The sequence below is a fragment of the Sylvia atricapilla genome, chromosome Z, assembly GCF_009819655.1.
Source record: "Sylvia atricapilla isolate bSylAtr1 chromosome Z, bSylAtr1.pri, whole genome shotgun sequence".
NCBI classification, from domain to species: domain Eukaryota; kingdom Metazoa; phylum Chordata; class Aves; order Passeriformes; family Sylviidae; genus Sylvia; species Sylvia atricapilla.
In genome coordinates this window covers 11,713,022-11,734,345 of record NC_089174.1, presented here as the reverse complement: position 1 = coordinate 11,734,345, position 21,324 = coordinate 11,713,022, and the positions used below count along the sequence as shown (strand labels likewise).

The window sequence follows — 21,324 nt, the reverse complement described above, 5'->3', positions numbered from 1 at the left end:
AACTTGTCAGCAGCAGGTTACTGTATCCCTGTGGGAACTCTTCATCTTAAGGGCCTGTTTCCTCCCCTGTGACCTGAAGGACCTGGCAGGGAACAGACACATCCCATTGCCGCTGGCAAATCCCATGGCGAAGTGAGGTGGCTTAGCCCAGGGCACTCAGGAATGATGGTGCTGTAATAGAGCACATCATTGCCCCTTCAGTGGGCGGCTCCTCCTTGGTCAGCCACTGCAATTCAGGCTCTTTGGGCCATTTGGAGATGCTCAGGCTTTTAATATCATCGATTTTCTCCATCAGTGGTGCTGTTTTTGTCATCCTTCATCCAGAAAACCTGTACCTGCAGATGTGCATCCAACATGCTCTACTCAGACTGTGCCTGTCATGGGTTTATTGCACACTGATGCTTAAAGAGCTCATCTTTCCTTGAAAAAACCTCAAACAACAAACCAACAGCTTTTGCTCCTGTTTTCCTTTGGAAATGGAGATGATAGTAAAAAATTATTTGACATGAGTGGCAGTGGCTGGCAGAGCACCATCTTTTTTGTCCACAGCTTCCCAGCTGCTCTGGCTTCTCTGTGGTGGCCTCCCCCTGCATGATTTGTGGTTATGATTCCAAAGTGTTTGCTGCATCCAGCTCACCTGGCTGGCTTCCCTTGTCGGCTGCAATTCTACAGTGTTTTAGCACTGATCCTTGCATAGATGATACCCTTTATTAGAGGATTTTTTAATGAATCAAGGCCTTGCACTCATTTTGAAAACCAACACCTTTTGCAGACTTTTTATTTCAGTGATACATTCCAGACTTCTCTAAAGAACATTGAGCTTGGATGCTAAATATGTTGCTGCTGGTTGCACAGAACTTTAATTCTAAAACACAGCTTAATCCATTGAAGGAATCTGTGGTGATTAACTGAATGTTTCCTTTCTGCTTGGTTGAAAAAGATCATCCCTCCTTTTGTTCCAGTTTTCAGATCTTTCCAGCACTATTCTTGCCTTTTCAAGGTATTGTGCCAAACACCTGGAAATGCAATATTCACATCTGCGTCTTTTGGATATCGAGTCTGAGTGCACGATAAATAGAGTGATAATTTAATATCTGTGTGTTCTGCAGGGCAGGCTTTGGCTGGTCATTAGTAACCTGCCTGTGGGTCTGGGAACATTCTGTGTGCTTCAGTACTTTCACACAAGATTCTGAGCATTTATAGGTGATTCAGCCTCATACACTACAGAAACATGTTGCAGGAAGGATGAATGCTAGAAATTAAAAGTAATTGAGGTTCCAACACATGACAACAGAAGTCATTTGGCTTCTCTTTTCTGTGACAATCTTCCTGTTGTAAATTGCCAGGAGCAATATTCTTCACTCGCTTATTCCAGCTGAAGGATTTGCAAAGGTAACTAATTTCATCCTCTGATTCACTCCTTAGAAATCCCTTTTTTCTTTCCCCTTCCAAAAATGTAACCTGAATTCTTCTAATTTGTCATGGTGGTTATTTTGGGGTTGGTAAAATCATGAGCATTACTGGCAGAATCATGAGCGTCCCTTCTTGTACTGTTTATAACAGAGCCCTGTTTGGAAGCTTGTTGTTCTGGAAAAATATTACAGGCTGCTGAAATTATCTTTAAAGTGCTTAGAAACTGCTGATAAAATGCATAAATTACTTTCTTTATGCTCTGTGTATATCCTTGTGCATGTGTGAGACTGTTCATATGCATAAGAGAAGAAGTATGCAAGTTTCATTCACATTGGTGCGTATAGAGACACTCAGATACAACATTTTTACGATTTTGTCAGGATTTGTCTAATTGGCCTGTGCAATCTCTGCACCCTTCCCCTCAACATACATTTGTTATTTCAACAAACCATGGTACTTGTATAGACAAAAGGCTAAACTATTTTAATTTACCTTCAGATGAAACAATGGCATAATGACATATCCAGAGAATTACTTTCTGCACTTTGGTCAGGTTTGGGGTTTTTTGGGGGGCGAGGGTTTTCATGCCTACCATGCAATGACAAAGGTTTATTCTCCCTTTGTTCTTTTCAGAGTGCTGCAGCAGCTCCCAGCCCAGTGCTAGGAAACATTCCCCCAGGAGATGGCATGCCAGTAGGTCCAGTACCACCGGGGTTTTTTCAGGTATTCAGAAAAAAAAAATTATGATTACAGGAATTTTAGGATAGAAAATCCTCTGTAATGCTGTTTGCAAGTCTGTAGAAAAGGTCCTGTTCTGAAATATGTCTCACTGTATGGTGCAATATTTGAGAGTTTATTTTTAGACAGAAGTGGACAGGTGGGAAGGAAGGGACCTGAGTGACAAGTATTTAATTTATGAAATAGTGGAGCACAGAACAAGAAATGGTGCCAGGGTTTTAGCAGAGATCAAAAATGCTTGAGTACAATATTAAAATAATTTCTTATGATAATATACATAACATTCTATGGAAATTTTAAACTCAGAACGTTGTTGGTTGTGTTCAGCTCTGTGCTAAAGCCACAGAGCAGATTCTGGACCTTCTGTGGGAATTCTGCCTGGGCAATGCAGAATGTCCCACTGAGCATTGCCCTGCACCTTGAAGATCTCAGCCCCAGTGCCTAAAAAAGTTAAGTCAGGGATTTAGACCATGTGCTGCTTCTGCTCAGTTTTGTCCTAAGTGGTGTTAAGCACCTATTTAGCACTTTGGGCTGTAACAGCACAGGACATGATGGTGGAAGAAATGACATTTTAGTGCAAGCCCAGTGTGGTGTTTGTGACCCGAGGCTGCATTTTCCCCAGGCTGGGCTTACATCTCCTCCTCACCAAAACTCAGTTGTTTTCCTGCACAGTGGCAAACTGATGCTTGATTTGTATTACATGAATGAAAAGATACTTGGAAGTGAAGCGGAAAATATCTGTTTGTTGCCAGTCACAAAATTCTTGGGAGCTAGCAGAACTCTTTAATTATTTTATTTCTGTTTTTAGTGCTTTGAACAGCTGGTTAGGTAGGCTCTTTTGCACATTATTTTTGTCTTAATTTTTAGATTATATCAATATTTCACCTTTTTTTTTTCTTTTTTTTTTTTACTTCAGCCTCCCACTTCAGTTGTGATGTCAGAGGAATTAACTTTTTTTGTTATTGTCTATGATGACTACTAGGATGGGGAAGGGGCACAGATAGGACGAATGTGTGAAGTACAGAGGAGAGAAGTAACTATTTTAAAGGTTTTACAGAAGGAGGATGTGGGAGTTTTGTTTTTAGAAGTGTGAATAGACTTCTAGCCACTCCAGATATTTGAAGATGTAAGAAAGACAAGCTGATAGAAGGTTCAGTGTGGGTAAAATCCCATTGTATGCCAGTATTTGGCTTGAGTCTGGCTTGAAGCCACAACATCATCCTGCTCTTTTTGTGAGGTCTGAGAGTGAAAAGGAACATTTTTCAAGACATTAGTAATTCTTGCATAGTTGTGTACTTAAGAATACTTGTTAGTTTGGAAATTAGGTGTGATAGTGGGTGCATTGATGTGTTTGGGAGCAATCCCAGCGAGGGGAGCTAAGCCAAAATCCAGAGGGTTCCATCCCAGTGAGAGCCTGAGGTGCTTGAGGCTGTGAGTGCAGACAGCCCTGCTGCTGCAGTGGGTGTTATCAGGCAGCACTTGGTGCCAGGTTCTGAAACCTTCTTCAGAGCTCAGCCTCACCAAGGTCAACTTGCCCCAGGACAAGAAAATGTGCTGGCAGACAGAGCCTGTGTGAAACTTGAAAATGGAGGGGCATCATCTGCTGCTGTGAAATAAACGTGAAATTACAGGAAAGAAAGGAAAACTCATGGTGAAAACCTCCTCCTTCCTTCATGGGTGTCACTGTTCTGGTAGACCTTTACCTGGACAGGCTGTTTCTCCATCCTCTCACTCAATTCCTCCGATTCCAGTGTAAAACCACAGAGAACAGGTTCTGTCTTTTCTGAGAGCTGGCTACCCTCATTCTTCTTCCCACAGCAGTTTGGAGCTGAGACTTGCCCCTTACTCCTGGATTATGACAGCTAACAGTTTGCTCTCCAGAGTCAGACCACATGGGCAGAGCAGGAGAGAAGTACTTGTATCTATATTTAGTGCACTGAGACTTTGCTCCACAAAGGCCTCATAACGTTTTAATTCCTTTAGCCCAAAATTTATCTGGAAGGTCACCCTGGGATGGTAAGGGCGCCTGTTGTTGCTTTTAGGGGTTGTTTAGGTTGGGCTGAACTGAAGCTGCTGACAGCCAGCAGCTGCCAGCTCTGCTTGCAGAACTCAGAGGTCACAGATGATTTGAAGTAATTTCTTTCCTCTTGCTTTTGCACTCGTGTTTTGGGTGGGCACTGAGGACTCACAGGGACATAAGCAAAGTGGGGTCTTCACTGCTGCAGTGGGTTCTCATGAGAGCAGGGGAATGTCACAGTCCAGGGGAGGAAATGTGCTGGGAATGAAGAAACACAACAGGCTTTGCTTTTGGTAGGCACTGCTGACTTCTAAGATGATTTTTGAGACATTTCTTTTCTATAGAAGAAAATAAATCTATTCTATTTTTAAAAGATAATGCAGACTCCTAGTATAGCATATGGAGGTAGAGAAATACAGGAGAATTGTTGTTTCTCAGATGGTATGTGGTAAACTCTTCTCTTTGTAAAATGAGCTTTTCTTGTGCAAGTGGACCATTAGCACTGATGTTAATTAGCAACCTGTGGCATTTCATGCCTGGTCCACAGAGGTAGTGGTTTTGAAGCCAGCAGCTGAATTTGTCTTGTATCTCTCTGTAGCTGTACTTTAGTACTTCAGTTCACATGAGGGATGATGATCACTGCAGTGCTGACTGTCCAGAAAAATGGCACAGTGCAGGGAAGGTGATAGAGTTGTACACAGATATTGTCATCAAATAAATAAGGTTTTGGGGTTTGTTTGTTTGTGGGGGTTGTTTGGTTGGTTGGTTTAGTTTGTGTTTTGTTTTTTGGGTTTTTTTAAGAGAAATTGTTTGCACTGTTAAAAGTGAAATTTGAAAAGTCTGTTTATGTGGAGTGAGGATGTGCCTCAGTTTCCTCCGCTGGTGTGTTTGTGTTGGAATGTGGCTTTAAGTTCGTAGACACATACTTTTTGTTCTCATCTTCTCTCAGTCTAAGCAGCAGTGGGACAATGGAAATAACTTGGTGTGAAACAGAAAATGAACTTGTTCTTGGTTCATTAGCAGCAACACTCTAATGTGTGGGGCACAACAGTTCTGCTATACAGGACTCTTTAACTCTAAATAGTACAACCCAAACAGCTGCTTTAGGCAACAGAAGTCATTAAACCATACTAGATTGCATAGAGGTGAGATGAACTTGTTTATACATATCTGAAATGCCCAATCAGCCCCAGCTTAAGTCTGGAAATAGCTCATCCTTTTCCAGTTTTCCCATCTATAACATCCTGGGCATGAGGAAAGCACTTAGCTACTGTGATAATAAAAAGTTATTTGGGACATTTTCCTGTGTCATTTTTAGACATTTTTAATCTATATAATTTGTTAGTTTCATTATATGGCCAGTCATGGATATCAGCATGCTCTTTGTCCCTGGTTCTGGAGCCCTGACTGATGCTGTCATAGTAATTGAGCAGCCAAAAGACTGAATAAAATAATAATACGTAATTACCTTTGGGTCTAACATTCATGGATGTATATGATGTCAGCAGCCACAGCTTTACCCAAGGCTCTTAGAAACCCATTTTGAGTGAGTTAAATCTTCCACTTGTGATCAAAGAAGTTCAGGTCACAGAATTCAGAGGCTTTCAGATTTGCACATCCAGCCTTGCAGGTGCAACTGCTGCTCTCTTCAGGTACTGAGGACCATTTCCATCCCACTCTTCACTGATGTTTTAAGGCATCTAAACAATTTGAGAGATGTTAAATTTGTGTTTTTACAGACCATTTATTTAATCCTTGTGGACAATGTTGGTGTTAGTAAGCAAATGAGCAGAGGCCAGAGGGCAGTTTAGGAACACATGTTCATTAAGGTGTTTGGAGTTTTTAGGCAGAATGTAAACTATTGATTTCTCAGGATTTTATTTGCCTTTTAGTTAAATTTTCAGTTTTAGCACTCCTAAATGCAGAGTTTAAAACAAAGCAGCACAGAATTGTTTGGAAGGGACCTTAAAGCCCCTTTTGTTCCACCCCTAGGTGAGCAGGGACACCTTCCACTGGTTATCCAAGTTACTGACACTTGATCCAGCACTGCCCAGAGTCTGGCCCTGGCTGCTGCTTTTGCACTGCAATTACAAGAAACACTTAAATGTGTGTTTAATTAAACTCCAGTTGTACTCAGGTCCTCTATTCCATGGCTGTCCAAAGGTTTGGTTGTGTGAGGAGCATGACTGGCTTTAGAGGCACTCACCTGAGACACCAGCTGTGAGTTGTAGGGGAAACAGGTTATCTTACAATTGACAGTTCACTTATTTATTTGGTAATTCTGGTAAAAGTCAAATTCTAACACTTGTCTGTACCTTTTCACACATAAATGTAGTGCCCTTTCTTTTAAACAAATTACTTTTTTCAGCATATTTGTTAAAATCTCTTCAAGTTCAACTTACCACTAAACATTATTTCTGTGGTGCTTGTTTTCTAAAGGGCTTTTCAAGTGGTTGACTTCATTCACCAACTTCAGATAAACTCAACAACCAGATAAACTTGAAATGGCATGGGAGAGAAGTGTCGACACCATGTTTGAAATACAAATGTTACATATTCCTCTTACATAAAGGAGAAGGAAAAAAACCCAGCCCAAATCCAGCTCTGCAAAGTAATGTGAGCCTGCTTTGCCATCTAGTGGCAGCTGCTCGTGCTTGTTTTAGCTCAATCCATATTATTCTCAAGTATTATTTTTAGCCTGGTTTGCCATAGTAGAGCTGACTTACTGCTTCAGAAGAGCATTATTACAGTAAGGCACATGGGCAAAAAGGACTTTATTTTCCTACCTAGTGTTACTATTTGAGATATAAAGATATATCTCAAATAGCTAGGCAGGAAAATTAATATATAGGTATATATAAATATATATATAAACAAACATTTATATTGGTTATATATGAATATATAACAAATATATATCTTCCATATGTAAATAAATATAAATCAAAGTTTATCATTTAGGTAAGTGAGAATAATCAAAGTCAGCAAACTAAAAGTTAGTAACCTGCATCTTCTGCATTTTGAAGCAGAAATGGTGAGCTACTTACACATGAAAAGAAAATGGATTTGTAAGTGTAAGGCTGTAAAATGGCTCTATTTTATTTCATAGTTAATATTGATCATATTTACCATAAAGTCATGGCATGACACATTTTTAAAAAACAGAGTTTGCATTTGAGACCCAGTAAATGCAACATTTGGTTAAAGCAATGAAAGGAAGGAAGACAAGGAGGGAGGAATCCCCCAGCAGCTCTTTAAAGACATTTCGGAGTGAATTGTCCACTGGGGGTTATTCTTTCTGCAGGGAATGAGAAATCCCAGTCCCATCTGTGGAATGGCACAGCTGGAGCCTGAGGATGTGCTATGGCTCATCTTGGTCTGTGCAGAACCAGCATCTGTATCTCTGTCAGTGTAAAAACATTTTGTTTCTTTATAAATCCTTTTGAACTCTTTCAGCTCTTCCCGTAATGCTCACACAGTCTCACACTGTTTCTGGAAAACCGCAGGTTTTCCAGAATTTTCTTCATATTTTATCTTCCCTCTTCCAGTAGCCACACCACATTATCTGTCCCAGAATCCATCACCCTACTCCTGTGTTCCCCATCTTTGCAGCATTAACTTGTCTGTAAAACTGAGATAGTTACAAAATGTAACAGAATGGCAAAATTAGATGGATTTTGCTCATGTTCACGCCCGGTCTCAATTCCAGTGCAGCAAGTGGGACAGTTGCAGGTGAAGGGTTGAAAAGCTAAAATATGTGAGGAGGGCAGATACAGCGAAGTGCCAGAGGCTTGAGAACCACCTGGATTGTGAAAATATCGTGATGGAAAAATGAAATGTTACCAGAGCTGCACAAGCAGTTGTGAGCAAAGACAGCAGCTTTGGTAGCCTTGAGAAACTTCGAAAATAATACTTTAAAGGGGATTATTTTCCCTCTGAGTTTATATAATTTGTGTTAGTAGGAAGAACTTTTATTGTATTTTTGGATTCTCATACTCAAATTCATAAAATTATATGTCTAATTCTTTGCAGAACTGGTATATGTGCAGTTTGTCCTCAGCAGTATCACACTGCATTTGTAAATATTCCATTTTTAAAAATTACTTGACTTGTTGCCCTATGTGAGAGGGTATTATAATTTAGAAAGATCTATAAGTAGTTTGTATTTTTCTCCTGTTTGTATTTCTTTCCCTAAATAGCAGCAATAAATTTAACTTCTAAAAAGTAAAGTTATCCAGGATCTGCTGGGCTCAGTAATCCCACCCTGCAGTTGTGGCAATGTTTGTGATGCTTGTAGTTTTTGGAACAAATTAAAACTGCTCAGCTTGAAGAGTTAATCAGCTGTTCCAAAGAATCAGCCGTGTATCATAATCAGGTTTATCAGTCTGGGGAATATGCTTTCAGTCATCTGTCTGGTGATGTCTAAATTCTAAATATGCAGCGATTTTTATTTTTGAGGGGGTTTAAGATGATACACCTTGGATGTTTCGGTTTGTGATGTTGGAAATACTCAGTTTTCCCTTCTATGTGCATTTAATAAAATAAATATAAAAGCTATTTAGCTGGTTTAAAATTCATGTAAGTAATACTTCTTACAAAATTTTATTATCTCTCAAAAATTCTTTTAAATATCATGTGCAGGACTTAGCAACTTTCTCTCCCAATTGTGAAACCTTGAGCTTCAGATAATGACGTTCCCCACTAAGTTACACAGGTGTAGTAACAGTGCAATTCCTACAGATCATCTAAAAGCAGACCTGGCTTTCAGCATCCAGACAAATATTTAGCTGGGGACCAAAGGTTTTGTTTAGGGCTTTTCTGGTTGTTTTTGTTTGTTTCTTTCTAAGCACGGAAATGTTTCTTCATTTTTCTACAGCAAACAAGGTGTGTGTTGCAGTGTCTTTCCATATGGTGTTCCTTGGGACAGGGATAAAACATTTAACTTATTTTAAAAAGTTGGTATTGCTGTAACTTGGAATTCTGGATGTGGAAGGAGCTCTTCAATTTAGGAACAAAAAATTTTTGCTCTGTATTCTGAATTAAATCAGACCTCTTACTGTTGCTACTTATAAGTTGTCAATCTGCTCTTAGAAAACTATAAATACAGGAATTATTTTTAGGGGTCTTTTTCTGAAGCAGAGAGAAGAATTTGCTCATTGAAATGGGTTTGTTCATCAGCAAAGGCCAATGTAGAGAGAAATCCTCTCTCAGTGCCGAGAATAATATGTTTTTATGTAAAATAATATAGATTAAATCAGCTGGTTTGGTTTGCATTGGTAGGCTACAAGATGCTCAATGAACAACAAATTTAGTTTCTGAAATACTTTAACAAAAAATCATTTTGGGTTTAGCGCTGGTTAAAACTAAAATGTGTTAATAAACAGTGTCCTGAAACTTGGGTGATTTGTTACTGCTGAGGGAGAGGCCAGAAAAAAAAATCACAGAGGAAACTATAATATTAAAAGCAATGAAAAATGAATTGCAGGGTAACTTAGATAAATTCAATTCACACATATTTAATGATTCCCCGTGGTCCTCATGGGCGGGCAAACCGCCTTTGGTTTGGGAATGGGAAATGTAGGTGTAAAACACCGCTAGAGCATTTCCTTAAACACAAGAATCTTAAAGAGGTATATTAAGATATTATTTACCCTTATAGGAAAATGAAATAAAAATGGCCAGCAGTCTTATTTTTTATCACTTGGATACTAATACTAATACTAGTAATCATAACAGTAAGTGATGCCAAACCTTTTAGCCCAGAGTAGAGTTTGAAAACAAAAAAGGGTGAAGATGAACTGTATTTTACGCAGAATGTGTAACTTGGCAACTGATTTTTAAACAGAGAGGAGAACAAAAATCTTCAGTTTGTTTCACTTGTGATCATTTAGAACTTTTAAATGGCTAGAAGGAAAGACTGGGTCATTTTCAGAATTACCAGAGGAAATGTGGCCTTGTCTCTTGCAGCTTGAACTGTTCTCTAGTACTTACACCTGAAGCAGCAGCACAATTAATTTAAGATCACTTGTAGTGTGTACAAATAAGGTCTGTGGTTCCATTTTCAGCTGCTAGGATAAGTGGTGTTTATGTTTGTGCTGTAGTTATAAAAATCAATTATTGCCATTTCAGTCCTTCTCCGCACCAAGTGTGAAGCTGTGTCTCACCATGTGATTTTTAATTTGTGATCAATATATTTATGGTCAATTAAGTCTCAATAGGAATTAAAATATTCAGGATTACTTCTTTGGGCTGTGGATTATTGTAAATTTTGCAAATTTATGTGAGACAAAATGTGATTGATAAATGTAAAGGTATGAGGAAAAAAAATGGATAAAAATGTCAATGCAAGAAACCTGTATGTGGAAGGAAGTAAATTACACTCCCAGCTTTTGGAAGGGAAGCAAATTAAAGAAGCAATAGATTTATTAAAGTATGTCATGCTTAGCAGAACATCACCCTCTGATTTCCTTATTTCACCACTTATTAGGTGGAAGTGAAAGCTAATCTACATAGTATTTTAGAGTCTCCTGAACAACTGAAAAAGAGAGTAGGAACTGCATGACTGGCAGAGAAACATCCCAGTCTCTGTGCCTTTATGGACTTCGCTTCCTGGTGGATCCTTTCTGTAAAATCACGTTTTCTGGCAGCAAAATGTGGGCAGTGAGTCTGTTATGCTTCAAAATCGTTCTCTCAGAGACTTTCCCACTGAAAAACTTATTTTCTGTTGTGTTGAGAACTAAGAAAAACAGGATTTTACAAGATTTTGATGTTGCACAGCACACACACCTCTCATACCTGCATTAGATACAGGTTATGAGATACCCTTTGCTCTCCCTGTACACAGCTGGATTATTCTTGAGCAGAGAGATAACAAAAAAGTGCTAAAATATCTGGCACCATCGTTGAAGTTCCTGAACTTGCCTTTCTTTAAAGTACTTCTAACAATTCAACACAAAATGTTCCTATAAGAGCAGAAAGCTTATTAAATTTAACATTTCACATCTTGGTTTTATTTTGTGTCATCTCTATTATTTCAGTATTCTAATATTTTCCTCCTTTTAGGTTTTGGGGCTTTTTTTTTTTAACCTTCTCTGTAAATTGGTAAATGCAAATATTCTGCAGTGACTACACAAAAAGGTTTTCCTTTCTGGCTTCTTTTTCACTCTGTTTAGTAGAAGGTTCTTCTTCCTTTGCTCTCAGCTGCAAGATGGCAGCCTTCAGAACACTTTTTGTGATGCCAGATAAGCGAATTTCTTACCTGTGGGTAAGAATATTGCTGTCAACAGCCGTTGCAGCATCTCCATTTCAGCAGTGGCTTAGATGTTGCTTGCTTGCCTGTTATTTTGTTTTATTCATTTTTGGGTGTGAATTTTTGTGGGGGTTTTTTTTGTGTTGTGGGATTTTTTTGTTTTATTTGTTACATTTTGTTAGGGTGGGTTTTTTTTTGTTTCTTTCTTTCTTTTTTGGTTGGTTGGGTTTGTTTGGGATTTGTTCTGAGTTTGGGGTTTTCCCCCTTTTTTGTGGTCGCCTGCTTGTTTTTGTCTTGATTTTTGGTTTTAGTTTTGAGGGATTTTGGAGGAGGTTTGGTTTTGTTTGTGTGGGTATTTTTTTTTAATTGGGTGGAGTCTTTTATCTGTCTTTTCGTTTGCATGGTTTGGTTTGTGTTTGGTTTGTTTGTTGTTATTATTGTTGGGGAGTTTTTGTTTGTTTATTTGTTTTGGAGGTTTTTTTTCTCCTTTTCCTAACACCTTATCATGCCTACCAGTTCTTGAACTCCTACTGGAGAAGCTGATTTAAGCCCCTCTGTTTTCTTTCCACCCCACAGCTAAAGTTGCCTGTTGCATTATTGAGTATTTTTCCAGCTTAACTCCAAGACAAATAAGGAGTCTGTCCTCCTGACAATTCAGTGTGAGCATCCATTTAAGGTGTATTTAAAATGCTGAATTTTGAGTTACACAAGGCTGAAGCAACAGGCAGAAATGGCCAAGTCTTCAATATGCAAATATTTTATTTTCACTTTCAGAAACAAGATCTGAATGACCAATTCAAGGTCTGTGGACACTGGTTTAAATTTAGTACTAGTATTCTGAGCCCAGTAAGTTCAGGGGTGTTTGTGCTGCGAGAGAAGAGGAAGAAGAAGTTGCTAAAGAAGTCAAGGAGAGAGGGATACCTGCTGTAAAAAATGAAAGCCTGCAGAGGTTCCTCCCTAATGGACATTCCAGAAACTCCTAATAAAAAAAAAAGAGTAGAAAATTAAAGTGAAAATAGTTAAGAGATTAAATGTCAGGTGTTCTGGAAATTACAAGAGAATTGGTGAATAAGCATGTGGCACAAAATTTCTGCTGCTTGAGTTCGTGTCTTCCAGAATCTGGTGCTCAATAATGTGTGTGGGGGCTTTAAAACTAATTCCCCTGTCATGAAAAGCTGGGAGTATTTAATAGATTTTAATTAAAATGTTGGATATAATTTCTTTGTTGTCTTGCAACATCTTGGTGGAATGTTTTTGTGGACAAACAATATATTGGTAATGGAGAGGGAGAAGTTCAAGTCACTGACACAAAAATGAAAATATTGAAGTTTGTAATGGTAAATTTTTTGTGGTAAGTAAAACTGTAAGAACTACTTGAAATCTGCTTGTCGCTGACTGCAGTTCCACCTGGATGTAAGGGGAATACATAGGTACATGAATATTTACGTATTCCTTGTAAGCTTGGAAGGAGCAGGTTTTTTAATATTTTTTTAAAATCTTTTTTTACATAATATTGGTAGGCTGGTTCTGCTCTTAAGACATGGCTGAATTGAGAGACACTTCAGATTTCTCCTTTTTTGAGCTGCACAACTGTAAACAAAGTTGAGCTTTGTTTGCTGGAGGAGACAAGTCAAACCCAGGGTCCTCACTGGAGTGGCTGCACTCAGTTGGCCTTTGTGGAAATTTTTTGAAATTCTAATTTCCTGACACTTCTACTGTTTCATGAGGGCCTCACCAGATGCTTTCTCTTATCGGAGTTTCTTACCATCAGAGAGCACAAAGAAGCCTCCCTCTACTACAGCGCATAATTTCAAGTATCTTTTTATTAATCTATTCACAATTGTTATTGAACTTTCTTCTCCAGTTTGTAAATTCTCTGTACTTTAAATTGCTTTCTAACTCTACTTTGAGTGTGTGTTTATGTAGGTTACATTATTTCAGATTTCATCTGATTCCAGGACGTGAAAGGTTTCGTTAATTTATTGATGTAAGATCATAGAAAAAAAATTGAGTAGTAATTATTGGTAAAATAATTGCAGTTTCTCTGCTAGCTATTGCTAGTCTTAATAGTCTTTTTGTCCCTGTACTCAGTCACAGCATACTTTTCTCTCTTCATTTTCTTCTGAGGCTCTAGGTACTCCTGCTTGCCAAAGCCATCCTCTTCATCTTCTGTTTAGTCAGATATTTGTGCCTTTTTCCTGTATATTTGCCACTCATAATTTTTGATTTCTAGACTATTGCCACATTTTGGAGTGGAATGAGCAGAGAAGTTAAATGTTTTTGCTGCCAGTACCAGTACCACTCAATTATCTGGGGGCCTGGCCTTGTTTGTGGTCTGTGAGGTAGCTCAGGAGTAGCCAAGAACCACCAGAACCTCTTAAGGTGTGGATGGGGTGCCAGATTTGGGTATAGATTGAGGTGTGAGAGAGGAGATACGATGCATCAGCAGGAAGAGATGGCAGGAGTTCACACTGAATTGGCATGGTGATTGAAAACAGCAAAATTTTAAATATTTGTATTGTGAACTGGGAATCTCTGCCCCCACAGGTTAAATTTTGTGTTGCTTATTAGCATATTATGAAAATTGAAGGAAAAGTATTTGTGAATTATTTTGATCTTCCTTATCTCTGAACTCTCCCAGGAACACTTTTGTTTTCTATTCCAAGGTTCCCATCTTTGCCCCTTCTCCAGTGGAAAGTACAGATGTCTGATTATGATTTATTCTTCACTATTAATGGAAGTTTTTTTTTTTTTTTATATTCTGAATTTACAAGTGCTGAAACAAATTGTTAAATAGTTTATCCTGATAGATGGATTGGCTGCAAATCTGTGAATTTATGTAATACTGCTAAGCATTGTGAACAATGTCCAAAGCTCTTCATGGGAGTGTTCAGGCTGGATAGGTGTGAGCATGGCAGTGACACAGGGGTGGCATTTACAGGATGAGTGGGATTATTCAGCAGTGTTTCTTTTTCTCCCTGCAGCCTTTCATGTCCCCCCGGTACCCTGGAGGTCCAAGGCCACCTCTCAGAATACCCAACCAGGTAGGACTTGATCCCTGATGCTCTTCTTGCCCAGGGTGAGGGTTCCATCTCTGTGTTACTCAGTTCTCTGTCAAATGCATCAGTCTCTGTCCATCTCGGTTGGACATACAAATTATAATTATTTCACAATAAATGTGTGGATTATTGGTGAGAAACATGAAGGCCTCTTGAAGGTCTCTTGAAGTGCTCTGTGGCTCCTACAGACACTCTGAGGGCTTTCTAAAAGCTCTGAATTCCCAATCTTGTCTCATTTCCATCAAGGGATGTACAGTGCCAGCAAAAAAAAAGGATGAGTAATGAGCTGCTATTTGTCAGCAGGGAACTTTTTTGGCCCATCTGTGAGAAGAGGGTTCTGGAAGTAGAGAACATTTGTGTTTATAAGTTCTCCATAGTGCAGATAGAGAAGGAGAAATAGTTGTCAGCCAATGAAAAGTTAAAGACAAGCAGACAGAAAAACATTGGTGGAGCTCTGAGGTGAAAACTAGGTGATTTACAATATTGGGAAAGGTAGAAAGTATAAATGGGATAGGTATAAGCTTTGGCTTCCAGGACAGCCTTTCTATTGTCACACTATACCCCAGCCTAATTTCTGTCTATTTTTATATTTGTGTAACACAGTTTCAACAAATTTGTCCTTACTTCTGACATACTATTACCAGAATGAAATCTAAATTTCAGTGAGCTGGATGTATCAGGTGGAAAGACTTCTCCAGGTGTTGCTTTACCTGGTGATGTTTGGGATCAGATTTAAGTTACAGTACCAGGGCTATCTCTCACCAGGGCAGTGGGGGACTTAATTAACCTTAATGAAGTGATCATCAGTGCAGTGCCATTAGTACTTCACTTAATATTTGATAACATTTTAGTGCTGTCACTCAGTGCATTACTGAGTTTTGCATTTCACAATACTCTCTTAGCCAGAGGTGTCTGAGCCCCTGAGCCAAGTGTTTGTGTTTCATACCCTCTGAGCCTGAGCTCAGTGAATCCTGGCAGGTGGAATGTAGTGGCTGGAAGTGCCACCTGTCAACCTGCAGGTTTGGTTTCAGGAATGTTTTGGTCTGCACACTGTGGTATTTTCAATCCAGAGTGGAAGATAATCACATAATCCCAGTGAACTTCAGTTCTTGCTACATTCACATGTCAAGTTCACGAATTGCTGCTTTAGCAGCACTGACATTACTCAAGATATGGCATGGATGGGCAGGGTGTGGAAGCAATAAACTATTGAGGTGCAGCTTTAAGGCCCAAATTTTGATTAAGTGGTAGTTTGGTCCTGGGACTGTGGAAGGAGTCCCTGTTCATGGCACAGAGGTTAGAAGGAGATGGGCTTTAAGGTCCCTTCCAGCCCAAACTATTCTGAAATTCTGCTTGCTCAGGATAACTTTTTACTGAAAATGTGATGGTGCTTTGAAATGCTAAATAGCACCTCATGGATCAGCTGCAAAGACCCATTCATAAAAATGTTTTTCTACTTGACCCAGGTACAGGTAAAATCCTGTAAAAATGAGCTTTAAACCTAATTCAGTAAACCCAGAGGGCAGATTAATATGGGGATTTAAAAGCACATTATCTCTTGACTCAGAGGAAACATCCAGGAATTAGGAATGAAAAGTGTATGTTGTGCCTTTAACATGAATTTCAAGGTATTCAGTGGTTTTATGCTGTGTTTTCTGTGCCTCAGGCCCTTGGAGGTGTCCCAGGGAGTCAGCCCCTCCTGCCCAGCGGGATGGACCCCACACGGCAGCAGGGTGAGTGTGGGACCTCTCCACAGTGCTGTCCTCACAAACTGGCACCTTACTGCAAATCCTTAGGCATTTCTGTTAATTAGAAAGAGATGATTCATTTAAAGTAGCTGTAGAAGGTGCTTGTGTCTTGCATAGTTTAATCAGTTGTGTATTGCACGTATAAATAGAATGTATTTTATATTGCATTTGCAGGTCATCCAAACATGGGTGGGCCAATGCAGAGGATGACTCCTCCAAGGGGAATGGTGCCATTAGGACCACAGGTATTTTCTACAGATGGATTCTCCTTAGTGACAGGCCTATAGTCTATATTCTGTCTTTGTGTAGTTTGAAGATACCCAGGAGTTATATTCATAATCCCCTTTAAAAACAAACTTCCTGTTTTACCAAAAGAATCCATTCTGAGTTGCAGCTGTACAAAATCAAAATGAAAAATCTGTCATTTTCATTAATATTTGGAATTAAAAGAGGAATCCTTTCACTTGCTTTCTTTAGAAAAGCGTATGTTGTAATCAAAGACTGACACTGGCAAGGGAGACCAGGAGTGGAGTGGGTGTTTCTTCCTCCTCCTCACTGATTATGCTGTTTTAGAGGAAAAGATTAATACCCTCTAACTTCACCAAAAATACCTCTCCAAATTCTGTAAAGTTTCTCTTTCATACACTGTTGATCTAAATTTTTGCATGTGTAGCAAAGATTTTGGTATAAAGTGAGATGTCCATATTGGCATTTGTCCCCATGTCCACCTCGAGCATCTCTGTGGCTTGGTCCCAGCAGAGCTCCAAATCAGGGGGACAAACAGTCCTTGGTGAACCCCTGGAACATAAATCCAGGAGGCTCCTCTGTGTTTTGTCAGCACTGCCAGTGAGCAGCATGTGGGTGGTGGTGTTCCTTACTGGTGCTGCCAGTGTTTTGTTTCACAGTGTGCTTGTTGTGCCCACACTGTGCATTTTTGCTTTGCTGTTTCAAATAATCTCTCTGGTGGCTTCTTGTTTGAATAACAACTAAATTCTAAATGATTGAGTAACTTTCCCTTCCAAGTCTGTTCACAACTGTCTGTACAATTTTGGGTCTTCCTGCCACAAACCAGTTCTGCAGTTCTTCACAACATCTGCTGAGTGACCAACAAAACATTATTAAATATATTTGCTATTTTTATTATGTGGCCCTGAAATGTATTCACCACTTTTGGAGATAGAAAGAGCAACTCTGCTGTGCTGCCGTATGAGATTGAGCTGATCCTTTATGCAGCATCATTAGTCACACAGCAGGCAAATCTCATGCCACTTTTTATAAGGATAATTTTTCCATTTTTGTTATTTCTTGCATTTTTGTCGTTTAAGATCCAGTGTTTTCGTAAGCTTCTTCTTTCTTGTGCTCAACATCCCAATTTACACATAAAAGTCCACAAAATTTAGATTCGCAAATGACTCCGTAATTGAATCACCAAATACCTCCGCCATCAGGTTCTGCAGAGAACATCGTTGCTCTGAAAGGACACCTCTATGGGTGGCCCTAATGGCAGCGCTGTTATTTAGGGCAAAGGAGTACATCTGCTTAGAATTAGCAGTAATTACAGTTGGAAGTTAGATTGTCAGGTGAGATAGGTTGTTCTGCTATTCCACTGAATAAAAATAGATGTAATTTATTTTTTGTATAAGTGGTGCAGCTAAACTTTGATCATGGTATCAGGGCAAAAACTCAGAATTTATGGGCATTGGCAATTTAATTTGTTAGCATTGCTAGGACATTAATTACCATATTAAATACTCCTCATTTTCATTATTGCAGACCTGGGATAGTGGAAGGTGTCCCTGCCCAGGGCAGGGGTGACACTGGATGGGCTTTAATGTCCCATCTTGAGATTCTGTGATTTATTACAATTGAATAATGGAAAGAGAAATGTAATGGTACATTACAAAAGTTATATCATGTGGTTTAATTTTATACAAACATAATGAAGTCTAAGTAGAAATAAAACCATTTAATATCTCAGAATCTTAGTAGGGGGTTCTGATTCTGAATTGCCTTGGTTTAGAAGTTGAATTAATTATAAAACCTGACACTTGCTGGCCATTAATTTGAGCTCAATATGTGTAAGTAATATAATTCCCCCTGAACCCATGTTAACCATTCTTAGCCAATTTCTGTTGTTGGTATTGTTTCTCCTTGGGGTTAATGATCCCATTTTTTTAGTCAACAGTCAGGGAATCCTGAAAGCATGAATGGCATGGCCTGTCCTGGCAGCAGTTGCACAGGAATGTCATTAACCTGCTGTCCTTTCTTTCCCCCTCCTCTTTGGTTTTGTTTTTTTGTTTTGTGGTAGTCTGACCCTTGGTTGTCGTTGCAGAACTATGGAGGTGCCATGAGACCCCCTCTGAACGCTTTAGGTGGCCCGGGGATGCCTGGGATGAACATGTAAGCTCAACATAAATCCTACTGTACCTAGAAAATGCCATTATTGCATTGCAGAAGGAGCAATCGGAATAGATAAGACAAAGAGAACATGGTTTGATGACCAATAAATGCAGTTTGAAGAAGTGAACTCAAAGTCTTACAGGAGCCTTGGCTGTCCTAACAAGTCTGTACAAATACTCAGTTTCTTTCACAGATCAACCTTCATATACTGGGAATATTTTGTTGTTATAATCACTGATATATCCTTGTATGCATTTTAAAAAATTATGCTATTTATATTTCTATTTACTAAGTATCTTGTGAGGAATGGTTTTTCTCTGCAAAATAAATCAGTGCTTAATTGTAGCAAAATAGCATTTGTCTAGAACTATTTATAAGAAAAAGAAAGACACAATTGATTTGAAAGTCTTCCTCAACTGCAGTTTTTATTTCCATAACTACATTTATTTCCAGTCTAAACAGATAGAGGACCTTTACAGATATGAGAGTATTTTTGTCAGTGTTTCTGTGTATTTCTGGGTCTGAGAAATTGTCTGGTAAAAATGGATATAATCTGAGTCCAGACATAGATATAGCCATGGCAGGGTGTTGTACCTTGTATCCCTTAAGACAACCCCCCTTTTAAGTGTGCAGAAATCCTTCAGCTGTAACGTTAAGAAATCAATAAAGATTTCTATATGCTTTTTTCATTATATCATAGGTACCTGTTTTGACTCTAGTTTTTGTAGAAAATAAATAAGAAATTATAATTTTCATTTCAAGTAAAATGTTAGCACACTGAAGAAGTCAAAGAGGTACAGAAATAGATAATGCAATTTTAAAAATCCTCCATACCTCTCATTGATTTGGATTTTGAGACACACATTGAATAGACACACATTGAATTCTTTGCAAATAAATTAAAATCTGAAGTTGTGTGTTGCTCTATCATAGACATCACATGTGGGGATTTAAGACAATTCTAGGAGCCTTCCTGATGGTAGGCATTTATATTTTTCAATTAAATTGATGTGGGAAAAAATATTTAGGCATTTGAAATTCATTGTGAGTCAGATATAAGCACTGTAGAGGTTTTCCTCAGCAGAAGACTGAATTAAAAAAAATAGGAAATTAACTTTCCAGAAGTAAAATTGAGATAGATATGTATTTTGAAACTATTTATTCACATAAATGAGAGTTTGCACAGGAAAAATAAGAAAATAGTTTCCTGGATGACAAAAAAATTTCCTGGCCACCTGCCAACCTACCAGAAAGAGAGAAGATGAATTGAAGTACTAATATTGCTGCTTTTTATAAACACATTTTATCAAAGGGTTGATCTGAGTTGAGATTCTTTGAGTTGTATATTCAGGACATGGGGGTATTTTCCTACTTTAAATTTACTGCTGTCTCTGAAATTGTAGTGAGGCCTGGAGGGCTGGCCTGGAGGCTGTGGGAGAGGATGGATCCAAATGTGCTCCTTGTGTTCCCCTCACCCTTTATTCCAGTGCAGGAAGCAGCAGTGTGGGTCAGCTGGAGAAATCACATTTCAGCTGTACATAAGGATGTCCCTTCATACCTGAGTGTTTTCTTTCAATTTTCCAGTGTTCTGTTCTTCGTTTTCTTGGATTTTTGGCAGTGTCAAGTACAAAAATGAGTGCTCCACAGAAACAGCTGCCATTTAAAATCCAGCTTTTCCTCCTTGGAAAGTGCGAAGTGAAGCTGCTTTGGTTAAGAGCAGACTATCTGCCAAATAAAATGTTACAAGTTTTCTGGATGAGAAAGTGTTCTTTGTGGTCAGAAATGGTAGCCTGAGGGCTCATAAAGCAGCATTTCAGTCCATGCAATCCACAAATGCTGCACTGCTGGGTAATTCCTTGCTTTGTCATCAATAACACCATCAGATTTCTGTTGGACACAGCTGATGCCCAACCCATGTTCTTCAAAAGAATAACTTCATTTTAGCTGTAAGTTTTTCAGTTGGAACCTGACATAGCCATTTTTAGGAAGATTTCATGTCTCTGCCAGTTTTTGGAACAAAAAGACAAATTCCAGGGAGCAGTGTTACATTTCACTGGTGATTTTTAACATCCTGTGTGACCTGCAGTGCTGTCTCAAGCACTAAGAATATCTCAGTCATGCCTCAGATTTATAAAAAAAAAAAAAAAAAAAAAGAAAAAGGTGTGATTTTGTCTTTTAGCTTCAATTCACATACTTGAGTCTAGATGTTTCATTTTCTGATGGAATATTTTTCCCTCTTGGAAAACTTAAATTTCAGACTTTAATTTTTCAAGCCAAGGGTGACACTTACAGGACAAACTCTAAAAAATTGCAGCTAAAAGAATTGATCATAGTAACAGATACTTTGTGAAGGATTTTGGAATGGGTACTTGTATGGTTATGTTTTATGACCTTGTTGGTGCTTCCAGAATAAATGTTTAGTAAAAGACAAAAGACCTGCCTGCATGGAATTGGAAAAAAATGCAGTTTGGGGATTTTTATGTGTGTTTTATCAGCATTTGGCTCCACAAAATCTATGTGGCATTGCAGCATAATCTGCTGCAATAATTTCTTAGTCTATGCTGAAAGCTGTCCAATAAGTCTGAAAATTTCAACAGCTTTTTAGATGAAAGGTGAGTTCCCATGTCTCAGTGTAAATTTCTGAGTTTCCATATTCCTGTGGCTTAACCCAGTTGTGTCTCTGAGTCGGCACATGTCACA

General features: G+C 38.7%; 1 protein-coding gene across 14 annotated transcripts in view; it reads left to right on the top strand.

Moving 5' to 3' along the window:
* Positions 1-21,324, top strand: part of SSBP2 (single stranded DNA binding protein 2) — a 135,567-nt gene that overhangs the window by 88,624 nt on the left and 25,619 nt on the right. For 6 of the 14 annotated variants that reach the window (XR_010745844.1, XM_066339397.1, XM_066339393.1 and 3 more), the window contains exons 5-9: positions 2,047-2,136; positions 14,402-14,461; positions 16,143-16,209; positions 16,399-16,469; positions 18,533-18,624. Coding sequence is in view for 13 of the 14 variants with exons in the window: in XM_066339397.1 (XP_066195494.1) it covers positions 2,047-2,136; positions 14,402-14,461; positions 16,143-16,209; positions 16,399-16,469; positions 18,533-18,624 (380 nt within the window). In the remaining variant the exon portion in view is untranslated. The remainder of the gene's footprint in view (positions 1-2,046; positions 2,137-14,401; positions 14,462-16,142; positions 16,210-16,398; positions 16,470-18,532; positions 18,625-21,324) is intronic. The other 8 variants (XM_066339396.1, XM_066339395.1, XM_066339389.1 and 5 more) reach the window with 3 other exon arrangements.